This window comes from Camelina sativa, chromosome 19 (assembly GCF_000633955.1).
Source record: "Camelina sativa cultivar DH55 chromosome 19, Cs, whole genome shotgun sequence".
NCBI classification, from domain to species: Eukaryota; Viridiplantae; Streptophyta; class Magnoliopsida; order Brassicales; family Brassicaceae; genus Camelina; species Camelina sativa.
In genome coordinates this window covers 2,525,054-2,539,905 of record NC_025703.1, presented here as the reverse complement: position 1 = coordinate 2,539,905, position 14,852 = coordinate 2,525,054, and the positions used below count along the sequence as shown (strand labels likewise).

The following is a 14,852-nucleotide window of genomic DNA, read 5'->3' as shown; positions in this document are numbered from 1 at the left end:
TGATTATAAAAGATGTTTAAAACTTAAACTAAATTATTTTTAAAAAAATACCCTAAATTTTTATAAACAATTATAACATACTTGATAAATTTTAAAAATAACATTATTTAATATATTACAATATTTAAAATTAATTTTTAATTTTTTTTTAAGTCTGTATTCTCAAAATATATATTTAGAATTTAATTTTGAAATATAATACTATTTTGAAACTAGAGATATATTATACTAAGTTTGAAAGAAAACTTAAATTAGTATTATATTTGAGAATCTCTAGTTATTTACTTATTTTATTAAATAGTCGTATTATAATTGAAGTTAATAGATTTTTTCGTTTTAAATATAACAATATTATCTAAACTGACTAAACAAGTAGTCCTAAAAATAATTTAAAAATTCTAATCACTCGTTTAAACAGTAGTTTTATTTTCAAATTAAAGTGTTTTTTGTTCAACTGTCAAAGTAATTTAAATATCGTTTTTCATATCTTAACACGAAAATATAAATGAGTAAATTTCAGATAAGTTTTTTTTTTGTTTCCATATACAAAAATTCCAATACACAACAATTAGGATGTTCTAATTTAATTTACTCCCTAAAACTAAAATTAAAAAATTAAAAAATTTCGACGTTATATTCGCAACCAACCAAAGTTGTTGTGTTAAAAAAGTTAAACCGATCAATCAAAGTGGTTCCTCCTCCTCTCTCTCTCTCTCTCTTTCTCTTTTCCTCTCGTTTGTGGCCAACGTCGTCGTCGTCTTCACGATCCACGACGATTTATCTCCCCAGTTCCGGCGATTCTCGTTCTCTCTTCTGATTCCGCTCAATCCCCCTCATTTACTTTTCTCAAATCGCCGTGATTGTCCCTGTGATTCGAGACCCTAACTTCGCCTCTCAATCTCGGGGAAAAAAAAAGATCGAACCTTTTTCTGAAATTCGAAGTCTTTAGCCGCGCGAAGATCCTTATCCCGTGTGAGAAGATCGAAGAAACAATCAATTTCTCTTACAGAGTTCGTGGTTTCTTGGATCTCTCGTTCTTTTGCTTGATGGACACTATTAGGGTTTCCACGGAGGTTCCTGGATCTTCGAAATCGACCGCACAGTCTCTCTCCGAGTCGACCTCTCTCACGGAAACCATCAATGGCTCCCACGAATTCAAGATCAGCGGCTACTCTTTGGTCAAAGGGATGGGGATTGGCAAATACGTTGCCTCCGATACGTTCATGGTCGGTGGATACTCCTGGGCCATCTATTTCTACCCGGATGGAAAGAGTCCTGAGGATAACTCTGTCTACGTGTCTCTCTTCATTGCCCTCGCTAGCGAAGGTGCTGATGTTAGGGCTTTGTTTGAGCTCACCCTCGTCGATCAGAGCGGTAACGAAAGGCACAAGGTTCATAGCCATTTCGGTAGAACTCTCGAAAGCGGACCTTATACTCTTAAATATCGAGGAAGTATGTGGTAAGTGAATCTTTTTATCCCTTTCTGGAATAAAAGTTTCTATTTTTGAAGTGATTTCAGGAATTGCTATGGCTTAGTATCTGCATGAGTTTAGATACTGACATGTTGTTTGGGGTTTCTTGAATGTTTAATCTATTGATGATTGCTTTAATATAGGGGATACAAACGGTTTTTCAAGAGGTCTCTTTTGGAGTCATCTGACTATCTGAAGGACAACGGTCTCTTGGTCCGGTGTTGTGTTGGAGTGGTGAAGTCACGCACAGAGGGACCAAGGAGTTACAACATCCATGTGCCGGTTTCTGACTTGGGTCAGCAGTTTGGGAAGCTTTTGGAAAGTGAGAAAGGAGCTGATGTTACTTTCGACGTTGACGGAGAGACATTTCCTGCTCATAAACTGGTTCTTGCAGCTCGTTCTCCAGTTTTCAGGGCACAGCTTTTTGGTCCGTTGAGAAGTGAAAATACCAAATGTATTACCATAGAAGACATAGAAGCACCAATTTTCAAGGTCCTCCCTTTGACTCTCTGTCTGGACTAAAATCTCTTTGTTCTTGGAATGTTGTAGTAGAGTTTTAAATCTGTTAGGTTTACTGTTTGAGGCTGTTAGTTTCAGTCTCAGGTGTTATAAGGCCTTATAGGAAGAGATAGTTTTCTTGGTTCCTTGCCTTTTCTCGGGTGAGTGATTATGGTGTGATACAGGATATTCTATTTACGAGACCTTCTCCTGGGCTGCTGCTCCTGTTCTCTAATATTACTCACCCGGGATAAGGTTTAATCTTTCTACTTCTCTTCCTGGTTGCATGAATCTCTGTTTGCTTACAAATAGCTGCATTGTCTCTCGTATGTGGTAAATAATTTTTCATAGGTGATCATGTCAAAAGGCCAAGAATGAACCTTTTTATGCTTTGTAGCTCGAGTTTTGTTTTGTTAAGATTGGTCCTTAGTGTATGTGCGAGTTTCCATATCCTAACTCCTGTAAATTGAAGGTTGAAGTGTATGCTGATACATATTCTCTTTTACTTTTGTTTGATTTTGCTCTTTTTGTTGCTGCAGATGTTGCTCCATTTTGTCTACTGGGACGAGTTGCCTGATATGCAAGACTTAATAGGAACAGACTTGAAATGGGCATCGACTCTTGTTGCTCAGCATTTGCTTGCTGCTGCAGACCGTTATGCGCTTGAGCGGCTTAGAACAATATGTGAGTCGAAACTCTGTGAAGGAATCAGCATACATACGGTTGCAACCACCTTGGCTCTTGCAGAGCAGCATCATTGTTTCCAGCTGAAAGCCGCATGCCTTAAATTTATAGCTTTGCCAGAAAACTTGAAAGGTATGAAAGATAATTTCTTTTTTGCTTGAGTATCTTTGAAACCTCGTACCGTCCTTGTATTAAAATATAGTCTGTAATGTTTTGTAATTTCTTTAGCTGTGATGGAAACGGATGGGTTTGATTATCTGAAGGAAAGTTGCCCGTCCTTACTAAGTGAGCTATTGGAGTATGTGGCTAGACTAAGTGAGCACTCTGTAACATCATCGGGGAATCGGAAGGAGTTATTTGCTGATGGTTGTGATGTGAATGGAAGACGGGTGAAGCAACGGTTACATTAAGTAACTAACCGAGAGAGAGAGAAAATAGAACTCACTTTGGGAGCCTGAGTTGATGATGGTGACTCGTGGCAAACAGAATTGTAGAAGAGTAAAGATTTGTGCATTTGTCATTGTAAAAGGATTAGTGGGTGTTCTGTGTTGTTCAGCTAGTAGAGTGAAAATGTTGCTTTTTTCTTCCTTTTTCTTTTGTTTCCCGAGGATTTTATAACCAAAACCGCTTCTCTGAAGGAAAAGTTTCATGTACTGATAATTCTTGAACTGCCAAAAATAATCACAGGGAACTGCTGTTCTAGATATCTGATGCAAAAGGTTATAAAGTTTATTCATTTGAGTAATAGACAAGCTTATCCTATGTATCCTATGTCCAGGACTTGAAACAAAACAAAGTTTTAAAGAGCCACAAAGGGACAAAAGCCGAATTGAAGGAAACAACCAAGTTTTAGACCAAACTAAAAGACAGTTGATTAGGTTGCATCTTCAGATACAGTCATACAGATCATCTAAATACTCTTGAGATATCAGAAGAAGAATCTCTTGTCACGTAAGCCAGTGAACTTGAAATCCAGTTAAGAAATCAAAGATAAATCCCTCGAACTGCATATATCAGTTATTAAAGCTTACGAAATCCGAGATTTTTTATTCCGAAATCTCTATTCCAGAATCCAAGTAAACTGAACAAAATGGAGATCTAAACAGATTAGAGCAGTTCCAACGCCAAAGATATCAAACTTTCTGGATGGGAAAGCTAACCCTCATCAAGATTTCATAGACTTGCAATGAAATCAGGAGATGAAAAGCAAGAAACAAAAGCAAACACGACGCAGAGATAAATTCATCCCCTAAAATATGTGTAAGAGGAAGTGCAACGAGTGATCGATATGATAAAGTGAAAGTTGATTCTGCCTTTTTTGCGTGGTAAGTAAGGGAGCTCAATAAAAGTTAAGTATTCAAGTTGTAATATTGGGACATTTCTAAGGTAAAAGAAATAAGAAATCCGCAAACGAAGCTGTTCGGATATTTCTAGTTTCCAAGATGAACTATGCAAACATTAAATGTGATAAATCTATAATGATAGATTGAAGGATTCCTATCGACCTGATCAGCGATGATCTACCCCTCCCTTTAGAGCCAAGTTCGCTTGCGATCTGCAGAAGATAAAGGCATAGACAGAATCAGGATGAAGAAAAGAAATAAAATGACATATGAACAATACGTTAACCCAAAAAACTTTCATTTGATTATATGAAGGAATGCTAGATGTGAGCCGGACAAACAAAGTGAACAAGTCTGATATGAGCACGCACCACGGACAAAAAATCACAAAATCTACTGATGTACAACCAATCAACGACCTTAGTCATAGTAGATGTGTAGATAATATTACAAGTTACATACAAAGCAATGCATTCATCTACTCAAGGTTGTTGCCAATTGGCTACCTAGCACCATGTATTCTGCTTTATAAAAGCATGTATTTTTACTGAGCAAATCTCCAATTTTAAGATGTTGTCGGTGCTAAGTATACACGGGGTCGAAATCAAGGGAGCCAGATATGACCATTGAAAAAACATGTCCAAGATCAAAGTGGAATAGTTTTGTTAAGTTAAGAATCATTAGCTGTTATATATATGAAATACAGATTCTCGACCAAAAGAGATTGGAAAGCAAAGGAACAACATTTGGAGCAAAAATGGAGTTTCCCATTGATAAGCACAATCAACTAGACAGAGGCTGCTATCTGTTGACTTGACTCTTAGGTTTTATTATGCCTTGACACCACCATTTCGAAAAACATGAGACAAGGCAATGCCTTTCAATGTAGTTTCAATCTTACACGGAACCTTATTTTCTAATCAGTGCAAGCTAAGGCAGAAGAATTCATAATCCATAACCAAATTCCCACATTTCTTCATATCTGACTTGCCAGTACTCTTTTTCCTTAAATTCAAATCTACTAACGCTGAAAACTTCAGTAATACTGCTATATAAGATGTAGACCACCAAATGTTCCCTATCCGTTTCTCACTTAGACGATTCAAATCTGCTCTAAGATCTAATCAGCACAACTATGAATATTATATAAAAAAAAGAACTATTCTTTTCACCAAGAGACTCCCAATTCATTCATCATAACCAATGAATCACAATCAAAAGCAAAGAACCAACACTACCAATCCATAAGAACCCATCTGAAATCCCTTGAGAGTGGCAATGGAGATCACATAATTCAATGGAAATCGAAATTGGCAAAATAGAGAAGGAAAGGGTTTGAACTAACTTTTTATGACGCCGACCTCGCTTAGGTCCCCAACCTTGAAGCTTAGCAACAGGGCAGCCACATCTAGATCGGAAAAGCAAAACAGCACGGCCATTAGGAGGAGCCATCCTTCTAAGCTCAGCTCTCAAACACTCGTAATCAGGATTGCTCTCACTACCTCCTTTCCAAGGCAACCGATCGATCTCTTTGGTACCTCCTCCAGATTTAACACATTCCTCCGTCTGCAATTGCAAATCAAACTCCATCGCCTTCTTCAACCCTTTACACTTGGGATTTCGACACTTCCTCGATCTCGGTCCGCAACAAAGATCGAGAAACGCAATCGAAGCGGCGAAGAAGACGGCGAAGGCGAAGAAGTAAGAAGCCGGAGGGATCGGAGAGAGATCTTCATCGTCGGAGAAGATTAAGGACGAGAGGGGAGGGAAGTGGGAAGAGAGGAGAGAGAATGAGTGGAAGAGATAGGAGAAGTAAGAGGAGAGGAGGAAGGCGCCGGAGAAGAGGACGAGGATTAGGATTAGGAGGTCGAGAGTCGCGGAAGGTGAGTGCTTGCAGAGGTGGAGAGATGAAGAGGAAGAGGAGGAGCTGTGATTGGCGGCGGATCTAGAGGCGGAGGAGGAAGGGGGCATGCTATTGGTGGTGTGATGATGATGATGATGATCTTCGTCGGAGAGAAGGAGGAGATGGAGCATGTTAGGGAGGGAGACGTCGACGACGGTGGTGATCCCCTCCTTTACATATAATTTAACTCTTATTATTTGTATCTATACATTTTTTTTTTTTTAAGGTAAAAAAAGCTAAAAATTAAAACTGTAATTGGGAGAGAGAGATAGAGAAAGATGTATAAATACTGAAATAAAATAATTAATTAGATATTAAAAGTTTTTTTAAAAATCTGTAGACATTTATATTTGAAAAAAATATATATATATATCTTACATATTATGATAAGAGATCATTTATTATGAAGAATAATATGATTGACTCGTCTCTACATCTATGTGAATGATATAAGTCAACATATTAAAGATAAGCGATTGTGTTACTGATTATTATATGATGATTTTTATGAACTTTTGTTTATAAAATATACAAAATATAGTATGGTTTTTATATCGAATGTTGATATATTTTTTTAATGGGAGATGGGAGACAAAGTCTCTGATAATTATTCATAACATAAAATTATATACAAATCTGTCTCGGACATGCATCTTCCGATAAAATTGAAGCAACACTACTTGGAACTACCGCTAGAGCATGAAAACCTAAACATAAAGAGTAAGCATAGGAACCTAATCCATCCGCAAGACGATTACCTTCTCTATACACATGTGAAATACGGACGCTCCGGTCCCTCGATATAAAGCTATGGCACAAACGTACCAGGAACGACAATGGATGCACAGCACTTATCCCTGTATGAAGAAAACCGACTACCACCTCAGAATCAACCTCCACCTCCAATCGAGACACTCCCTTATCCCAAGCAGTATGAAAACCATAGTATACCCCCCCCACAACTCTGCCAACGTAGCCGAGCATATTCCTATGTTCACCGCGAAACCACATATCCAACCTCCTGTCTCATCACGCAGCACCCCAGCAGTTGTGGCCAACCCGGTTGTGCCTTGAGCAGCACCATCTGTATTCAACTTTAACCATCCCTCTCGCGGAGGTTTCCAAGCGATCAACCTCTCCACTCGTGTCGGTTTGTGTGTGAACCCGCTAGTCTCCAACGAGGCCACCGACACCTCCTTGGCCAAGTCTTTTAAAAATTGTACTCGATCACGACACTTACCATTAACACCAAAAACATTCCCGCATCTCCACTTTCATCCCCACCATACCGACATAGCAAACAAGGTAGACCAATCTCCATTCAAATTCTCATACAACCATTCAAACAAAGACGTTCCAAAAAACTGTGTCTGCATCCGCGCAGGTACTAACCTCCTCCAAACCCCCGACATCGCTGGACAATCTCGTAGTATGTGCATAATATCTTCATCTCCGCCCTTGAAAACTTAACAAACAGAGGAATCAGAGATATGTCGTCGAAACCTTTCTGCATTCGTCATGATAGCTTGATTTCCCACTAGCCACAAGAAAACTCTGACTCTTTCCGGAGCCACTACACGCCACACCCAGGACCATAAAGCAACCATATCTGGTTCTGGTCTATTACTCCGTGTGATCAACTCATAGGCCGAAGTGACCGTAAACGACCCATCAGAGCTCGTCCCCCAAGACAAACGATCTATAGCTCCGGTAACCTTGTCAACTACAATAGCTCCCAGCCGTAGTCTGGAATCCTCAGCGAGATGAGGCAACAACGGGCCAAGATTCCAACCCACACCATCTTGCCAAAAGTCCTGAACTGGTGCCTTTAAACAATCCTCTGATAACACCCCAGCCAAACCATCACTAAGCTGCTTATTCGTGAGCCACTATCCTGCCAAAAGCGAATGGTAGCACCATTCCCTAGCACCCAACTGTGTCCCAAACTGATAACCTCCCGAATACTCAGAGCTACACTACGCCACGTAGACGACCAAGTCGACTTAGGTGATAACCACGAGGTGTTCTGCATACACCCACCTTATATTTACTTCTTAGTACACGAGCCCACAAGCTATCCGAGTCCTGAAGTAATCTCCAATCTAGCTTCGCCAACAAAGCTCTATTCATCGCTGCAGTCTCTCGTAACCCAAGCCCTCCTTGTTTCTTTGGTAAACAAACCTTCTTCCAAGCAACTAGATGTTGTTTCTTTTTTTCCACTGTACTTCCCCAGAGAAACGAATGCGACACTCTATCCAACTCCTTCAATAAGCTCTTCGGCATAGAAATGACACTCATGGTGTGAACCGGAATAGACATAAGCACAACTTTGGTAAGTGTAAGGCGGCCCGCTAAACTCAAACATTTACCCTTCCATCCCGCTAATTTCGAAGATACTCTTCCTAGAACTTCCCCAAAGGTCTCCTTATTCAGTCTCTTTTGCAGAATAGGCATTCCAAGGTACTTACCTAAATCCTTGGTAGTCTTGATCCCACTCTCATCGCTGATAAGCTTCCCCAAGTCCCTGGACACATTCTCTGAGAAAAATATTTTGGACTTCTCCAGACTTACTTTTTGCCCTAAAGCTACACAAAAACGTTCTAACACCCGTCTGATAACTCTAATTTGCGATACAGAGGCTTCAGCAAACAATATCAAATCATCTGCAAAGCAGATATGAGAAAGCATCGGACCGCCTTGAGAAAGCCGTATAGGTTTCCATTCTTTCCGGCCAACAGCAGACTCTATCAAATGACACAGACGTTCAAGACAGAGAACAAACAAATACGGGGACAACGGATCCCCTTGGCGCAATCCCCGCAATGGTTGAAAGGCCTCAATTTTCTCACTATTCCAAAGAATATTCATAGACGAACCCGTAACACCCTGCATGATCCAATGCACCCACTTTTCTGATAATCCAGCAGCTACTAAGGTATCTTGAAGGAAATCCCAACGAACGCGGTCATAAGCTTTCTCCAAATCCAGTTTAAGAAGCATCCATCCTCTTCTTCCCTTCTTACTTTTCATCGAATGGACAGCCTCTTGTACAATCACTATGTTATCTATACTTAAACGACCGGGAATGAAGCTAGATTGAGCCGGTCCTATCAAATTTGTTATCAGTTTCTTAAGGCGCAGCACCATAACCTTTGTCAATATTTTGAACAACACATTACAGAGACTAATTGGTCTGAATTGTGTTATTCTTTTCGGCTTCTCCACCTTCGCCAATAACACCACCAACGCATCATTTAGACCTGTCTCTAGCTTCCCTGTCTCAAAGAACCGGAGCACAAACGAGACTACAGACTCCCCCACTATATCCCAACACCGCTGATATCCATCTGGACCAGGCGCTTTAAATTGGCCCATGCTCCTGACTGCAAACTCTACCTCCTCTGCAGTAAAAGGTTTGCTCAATCTCAATTGTTCCTCACGAGAAAGACTCTGGAACCCTTCCCTTGGCAAACTCTCGACTACCGCATCAAGATCATCCAAAGAGTAAAAGGCGCTTGTAATAAGTTAGTGCCAGTTGTTCCAACTCCTGTGGATCCGTACACCATTGCCCAGAATCATCTCTCAAAGCCTCAATCCGATTCCGACGTCGCATGATAACCGTTGAGGTGTGAAAGTAACTCGTATTACGATCTCCATGGACAATCCATCTCTCCCGTGACTTTTGAAACCCCAATGTTTCTTCCTGCTCCAAAACTGTATCCAGCTCTTGAAGCAAAGTCTCTTCCTTGTGTAACAAAGCATCAGTGTGAGAGAACTCCAGCAGGTACTGAACCATTTTTATTTCTCCCAGCAAACCCTCTTTTTTCTTGATCACATCTCCAAAATTTTCCTTATTCCATTTTTTCAGCGTCACACGTAGAGAATCTAGAGCTTCCGGAGTCGACATATCTCGACGCCACGACGAAGAGACTAATTCGTTAAAACTCGAATGGCTCAGCCATGCTGCTTCGAATCGAATGTTGATATATAATATACGGCAAAAGATATACATAAACTATTTTGTATGTTTTCAAATAATAAATATGGTATATATATATATATATATATATATCAACATGTTATTGTTTAGGATAGAAAAATTTAGTTACTAATATACTAAATACTAACTGAATTTAAAATTCCAAAAAGAGTCAAAAATACATATATACTAGTAAAAATGTGTTTTGTCTTTTGAGTTCTTTCATATACCAATGAGTAATGACCAAAATATATACTTTATGGTTGTGTAATAAATTTGGTTCAGGACACTAGTTTACTAGAGAGAGTGCTCAGTTAGAGCTGAACCATAACATTGAAACATGGTTCGCATTCATTTTTTTAGGAGAATGTCTCTAGAGTAGAGTTCGTAGCTAAAACCAATTTAGCTCACGTCTACGGCTAAATCGTTTTCATGAGTTTCTTTTATCGTACACATACCAAAACGATATAATTATGTCTACTATGGATGGTTAACCTAAACGATGTTGTTGTATTTATTTGAAATATAGAAAAATTATGGGAAATACAATAACTAGATACACACGACACGAAATTAACAATAATGGGTTCATTTAATTTTCAGATTTACAGTTGGTTTTACTAATTTTCCTAATATTTACGGTATTTTAGATTTCAGCAAATCACACGTAACATGTCAGGTCAGGTCATGTCTTTGTTTGGACAACTAGCCGTTTAATTAGTCATGTCATGTCTTCGTTGATTGGCTTTTTGCTTTCAATTTTTCAAGAATGACAAATGAGTTTTAGCTTTTACAAGGTTGGTCTATTTTACACGTAATAATTAATATGCTCTTCATATGTGGTAATGGTTAAATGATCAAACATGTGTAAATCTAAGAGCAAACTAGATTTGGTAAGATTAAATATAAGACCAAACATGTGAAAATGAGCAACATGATATTACATACTAACCATTGTCATATGATTATAGTAATTTTTTGTTGTTAAGATAGGTAAAATCTAAGAGCAAATTAGATTTGGAACTTTTTGAGTGTAATGTGTAAACTGTAAAGCATTGGCTAAAGTGAAGGATATGAATGGATTGCTATTAGCCATACAATTAAAGAAGAATAAAAAACGTGGTTTGTCGGATTAACATGAATGATTTTGTCCTTATGGATTATTCCAAGGAGAAGGCACAAGGAAGAATCAAGAATAATTTAACCAAGGCTATTAAGATTGCTAATTCTAATAGCAATGATAACAAGATGGGAACAAAGCTACCTGCTTAATGTCTAGGGGGTTTTAGTTATTTGAATGATGGATTAGATCAAATTTAAACAATGAAACTATGATTGGATTTTTTTGTATTTCCATAATTCAAATTTAGTTTATCTTTCGTTTATAACAAGGTTTTAAAACGCTGAATCCCCAACTTGACTCGAGAGTTTGCTACATAGCTCTCCTACTCTATTGGGTTTCTCATCTTCGCCTACTACTTGCAAACAGAAATTTAGATAACCATATGATAGAGTAACAGTCACAGAAACAACACATCCATTCAAACAACATCCAAGGACTTTTAGTTTAGATTTCAATTACAAGTCTAGCCGTGACATTAGCTACTTTCATTACCATTACTATTACCAATCATACCCACTTTTAAGTGACTACATAAACATATACATAACATTCACCAGATTGGACTATACACGTGCTACCCTCGGGTATGCCTCTTTAGTAGAACTCGCGATCCGGAAGGATGAGCGGTGCAATGAGTGTCCAGATGTACAGTACAGCCGTGACCCAACCGGTGCATATCTTGACCCAGACCGAGGTCCATCCCACATCGATCAGAGATGCACTCTCTGATGAATCGGTCCATCCAGAGAGAAGCATTGCAGCGTACATGCTCGCAAGCGCAAAGATTATATGGAAGAAGGAGTATGAGTAGCTCACAGGCCGCGCCTCGGCTTCACCACCCTTCTTCTTCCCGTCCTCGGGATCCTCTAACAATGCCTCTCTCCCACCTGCAGATAACGTTTCCAGCAAAACAGAAGAAACAAAAAGCCGAGTCTAGTTCATAATTACTATTTACAAAACTGAAAAACTTAATGTCCAAGCATATTGAAGAGTTTGGTGAAGTACCTGCTCTGGGAGAAGACGGTGGTGAGAGGAATGTGGTGGAAGAGCCAGCTCGGAGGGCGGAGTATAGAACCGAGAGAACCGTAGTGAGCATTCCAAGGATGAGAGTACTTGCGTTCACTGCCTTGGATTTGTTAAGTCCATTGCACACATAGTCATGAGGTTCGCTAGAGAGACCCGTGTAACAGACATAAGCACAGTAAACTGATATAACTGATGCTGGTAAAAGACTGCCATTCACCGCAGGATGTAAAGCAATAATAGCAAAAACAAAGGCCAGGATCATCGGCATGACGATGAAGAAAACATTTAGTCCACAGTCATGACCAGATGGATTGAACCAGATGAACAGGATTCCTGAGAAGGCATATGTTGCTATGTAACACACGATTGATATAACAAGCAGAGCGATATACCTGCATAAAGAACCCCATTAGTCAGACGATTATCATTATTAATCAAACTTTAAAAATAAAATGCCAAAAACAGAATCATGACAAAAACACAGGACACATGCATAGGAAAGATGTGGAGCATACCATTTTTTTTCATCCTTTTCGACCCATGAATCGTTCCAGTTATGTGTAGCATCTAACAACAAGACCACTTGAACCAACAGAAACGCTCCAGCACCAAACTTTGATAAAGTTCCTGAAAGAATGTGCACACGCTGAATTCAGCCTGGATATATGGCTTCACTCTAACAGAGATGAAAAAATCCACAACTTTTAAATTTATCAACTACTCTGTCATACTTACAGGTACACCAACACATGATATATAAAATCACACAAATTGTCCGTATTCAAAAGCTCATCAACTAAAACCTGATGAGATAACAACAATGGATTTCGCAGACCAGTAAAATTCTAATAACATAAAATAAAACGTGATGATGATAGCACCACATGTGGGAAAATATGAGGAGCAAAGAAAACTTACCATAGATTGAGACGATAACATTTGGAACAAAAAACATGAGGACAACAAGCAAAAACCAGACAATCATCTTCAAACCCCATCCGCCATGGTGCCAGGAGTCACGCCTATCGTTCTGGTCCTTCACACCAATCATGATCAAAGCATATATCGCAAAGAAGAGGAAATTGCCAAAGCTCACACGAAGAACAGATTGCTGCTGATACCATTCTTTGGTAAATGAATCGGAAGTGTTAATCCCTGTTTTTTTAAGCAAAAACCAAAAAGGAGATTTTGTATCAATAGAGGTGATGATGATTCCTCAAAACTCTTAACTATGATCAAGCAGGTATATAACATGAAGCATCAGCAGACCCAATTCAAACACATCCATCCATCCATCATCACAGATTGAGATAAAAACGATCACGGTTTCAAAGGAACAAACTTTACACTGACCCAATAGATTCATACTTAAAAACACTATGGCTCATCATGTCTCAGTATTCAAACCTCTGAATCAACAAGGCTTAAGCAGGAAAAAAAAAAGAAGGAGAACGTTTAAGCACAAGCCATCACCCAAAAATCTATCGTTAACCATCGGATTCAATTCAATTGACAAGATCAGAGAGAATCCAATTTCGAGACTGATGGTTCCAAGTTCCAACTCCAATCATTAAGCCAAAAGGAACCTCCTTTTTTGTGTATTCACGGGAGTACGAAAAAAAAAGAAATGGAAGAGAGAAACGTACAAGGGAGTTTCTCAAGGAGGGGAGCACCAGTCTCGCGAAGAATCCAGGAGACGACAAGAGAAGCACCGAAGAGACCACAGTAAGCGATCCTCGCTGATTTCCTCGTAATTCCCGACGCCACCGACGTACACAGCCCACATGTCGCCGACGCACAGCACGAAGCTAAACAACACGCCATACTTACTTTCCGATTTGATTATTTTTGAGAGACATTTAATTTTTGTGTGTTTGACTTCCCAAATAATCTCCTCTTCTTCTGTTGTTCGTGTGTGTTGGTTCTATGGAGGAAAGAGATATCAAACTTTCGAGAAATTACTAAATCTATACCTAACAAATGAAAGTTATCAATTTAACCCATTATCCCTGAAGTCTTTCTTTTGATCAAAAGAGAGTGAGATCCCAACGAGCTAATATTAACAGGCCCATTAAGGAGCTAATACGGGGCTAATTTGGCCCTATTATTAAGCTAGTAAGGAAACTCGAGACCGGTACTAGTTCGGGCCCAATATTACTCTGTTCAATCAACATCAGTTTAGGTGCCTAAAAATATCAAAGATTTTCAGATAATGTGTGCTTCTTTATCTTATAGGGACCAAGACATTTTGTAGCTTTGGAGTTAAAAGTCACATGTCAAAACAGATGCTGAACAGCCAACAATAAATTCATGGTCAGAACCATAAACCGTATAAGCCCCTACTTAATTCAATCTCTTACAAGTTAAAATATCCTCTTTGCTCTTCGAATTTTTTTTAATCTTGGTTCAATTACGGTTATAGCGAGCAACTTCATTAATTAACTAATACTACTATGCTATGGAAAATTTAATTTTGCAATGGTATAAACGATTTTGTTTCCCTTTGAGATTGACTTTATTAGCTCAAGATGACGTTGCAAAACTGTTTATTTATAAACTCACCATTCTATATTGAAAACAAAAAAAAACTTGAAACAAAAGGATAAGATAAATAAAGATGGAAACTATTATTGTGTAAATAAATAAAAGCTAAAATGGTATTGAAAAATAGACTAGTACTAATCTAAGAAGAAAAAGTTCTTAATTGTCTTTTTTATCTAGTTTTTGTGTACTAAAATCTCCAACGGTAGGTTTCTCTCATCTCTCTACTGATGATAATTATAAACATCTGAATTGATATTGGATAACAATTTACTTTTTTTTT

The 14,852-nt window shown here is 38.7% G+C and overlaps 3 protein-coding genes across 5 annotated transcripts; 1 reads left to right on the top strand and 2 right to left on the bottom strand.

Moving 5' to 3' along the window:
• LOC104764306 (BTB/POZ and MATH domain-containing protein 2-like) lies at positions 670 to 3,358 on the top strand. 2 transcript variants are annotated; one of them, XM_019241488.1, is made up of 4 exons: positions 670 to 1,459; positions 1,616 to 1,964; positions 2,510 to 2,786; positions 2,883 to 3,358. In XM_019241488.1, the coding sequence occupies exons 1-4, from the start codon at positions 1,047 to 1,049 to the stop codon at positions 3,062 to 3,064; spliced, it is 1,221 nt and encodes a 406-aa protein (XP_019097033.1). In that variant the 5' UTR covers positions 670 to 1,046; the 3' UTR covers positions 3,065 to 3,358. The 2 variants fall into 2 exon arrangements, with proteins under 2 accessions (XP_019097033.1, XP_019097034.1); XM_019241489.1 differs by lacking the exon at positions 2,883 to 3,358 and adding an exon at positions 2,156 to 2,225 and having other exon boundaries at positions 2,510 to 2,600.
• On the bottom strand, positions 3,944 to 6,162 carry LOC104764304 (uncharacterized protein At5g19025-like). Of its 2 annotated transcripts, XM_019241490.1 has the most exons (3): positions 5,500 to 6,162; positions 5,343 to 5,405; positions 3,944 to 4,209 (listed from the first exon to the last, which is right to left on the bottom strand). In XM_019241490.1, exons 1-3 carry the CDS (start codon positions 6,029 to 6,031, stop codon positions 4,187 to 4,189), a joined length of 618 nt encoding a protein of 205 aa, XP_019097035.1. In that variant the 5' UTR covers positions 6,032 to 6,162; the 3' UTR covers positions 3,944 to 4,186. The 2 variants fall into 2 exon arrangements, with proteins under 2 accessions (XP_019097035.1, XP_010486108.1); XM_010487806.2 differs by having other exon boundaries at positions 5,343 to 6,160.
• Positions 11,386 to 13,951, bottom strand: LOC104764303 (probable serine incorporator). Its single transcript, XM_010487805.1, has 5 exons — positions 13,675 to 13,951; positions 12,947 to 13,183; positions 12,544 to 12,655; positions 12,008 to 12,420; positions 11,386 to 11,889 (listed from the first exon to the last, which is right to left on the bottom strand). Exons 1-5 carry the CDS (start codon positions 13,850 to 13,852, stop codon positions 11,597 to 11,599), a joined length of 1,233 nt encoding a protein of 410 aa, XP_010486107.1. The 5' UTR covers positions 13,853 to 13,951; the 3' UTR covers positions 11,386 to 11,596.

Bases quoted from the DNA above. Each gene is read 5' to 3' on its own strand.
- LOC104764303 (XM_010487805.1), bottom strand. From the start codon at position 13,852: ATGGCGTGTTGTTTAGCTTCGTGCTGTGCGTCGGCGACATGTGGGCTG. The intron at 13,184-13,674 runs GTACGTTTCTCT...TTAAAAAAACAG, and splicing joins CCTCCTTGAGAAACTCCCTT to GGATTAACACTTCCGATTCA. The intron at 12,656-12,946 runs GTAAGTTTTCTT...ACATTCTTTCAG, and splicing joins TGTTATCGTCTCAATCTATG to GAACTTTATCAAAGTTTGGT.
- LOC104764304 (XM_010487806.2), bottom strand. From the start codon at position 6,031: ATGCTCCATCTCCTCCTTCTCTCCGACGAAGATCATCATCATCATCAT. The intron at 4,210-5,342 runs GTTAGTTCAAAC...TATCTTCTGCAG, and splicing joins CGAGGTCGGCGTCATAAAAA to ATCGCAAGCGAACTTGGCTC.
- LOC104764306 (XM_019241488.1), top strand. From the start codon at position 1,047: ATGGACACTATTAGGGTTTCCACGGAGGTTCCTGGATCTTCGAAATCG. The intron at 1,460-1,615 runs GTAAGTGAATCT...GCTTTAATATAG, and splicing joins AAATATCGAGGAAGTATGTG to GGGATACAAACGGTTTTTCA. The intron at 1,965-2,509 runs GTCCTCCCTTTG...TTGTTGCTGCAG, and splicing joins TAGAAGCACCAATTTTCAAG to ATGTTGCTCCATTTTGTCTA.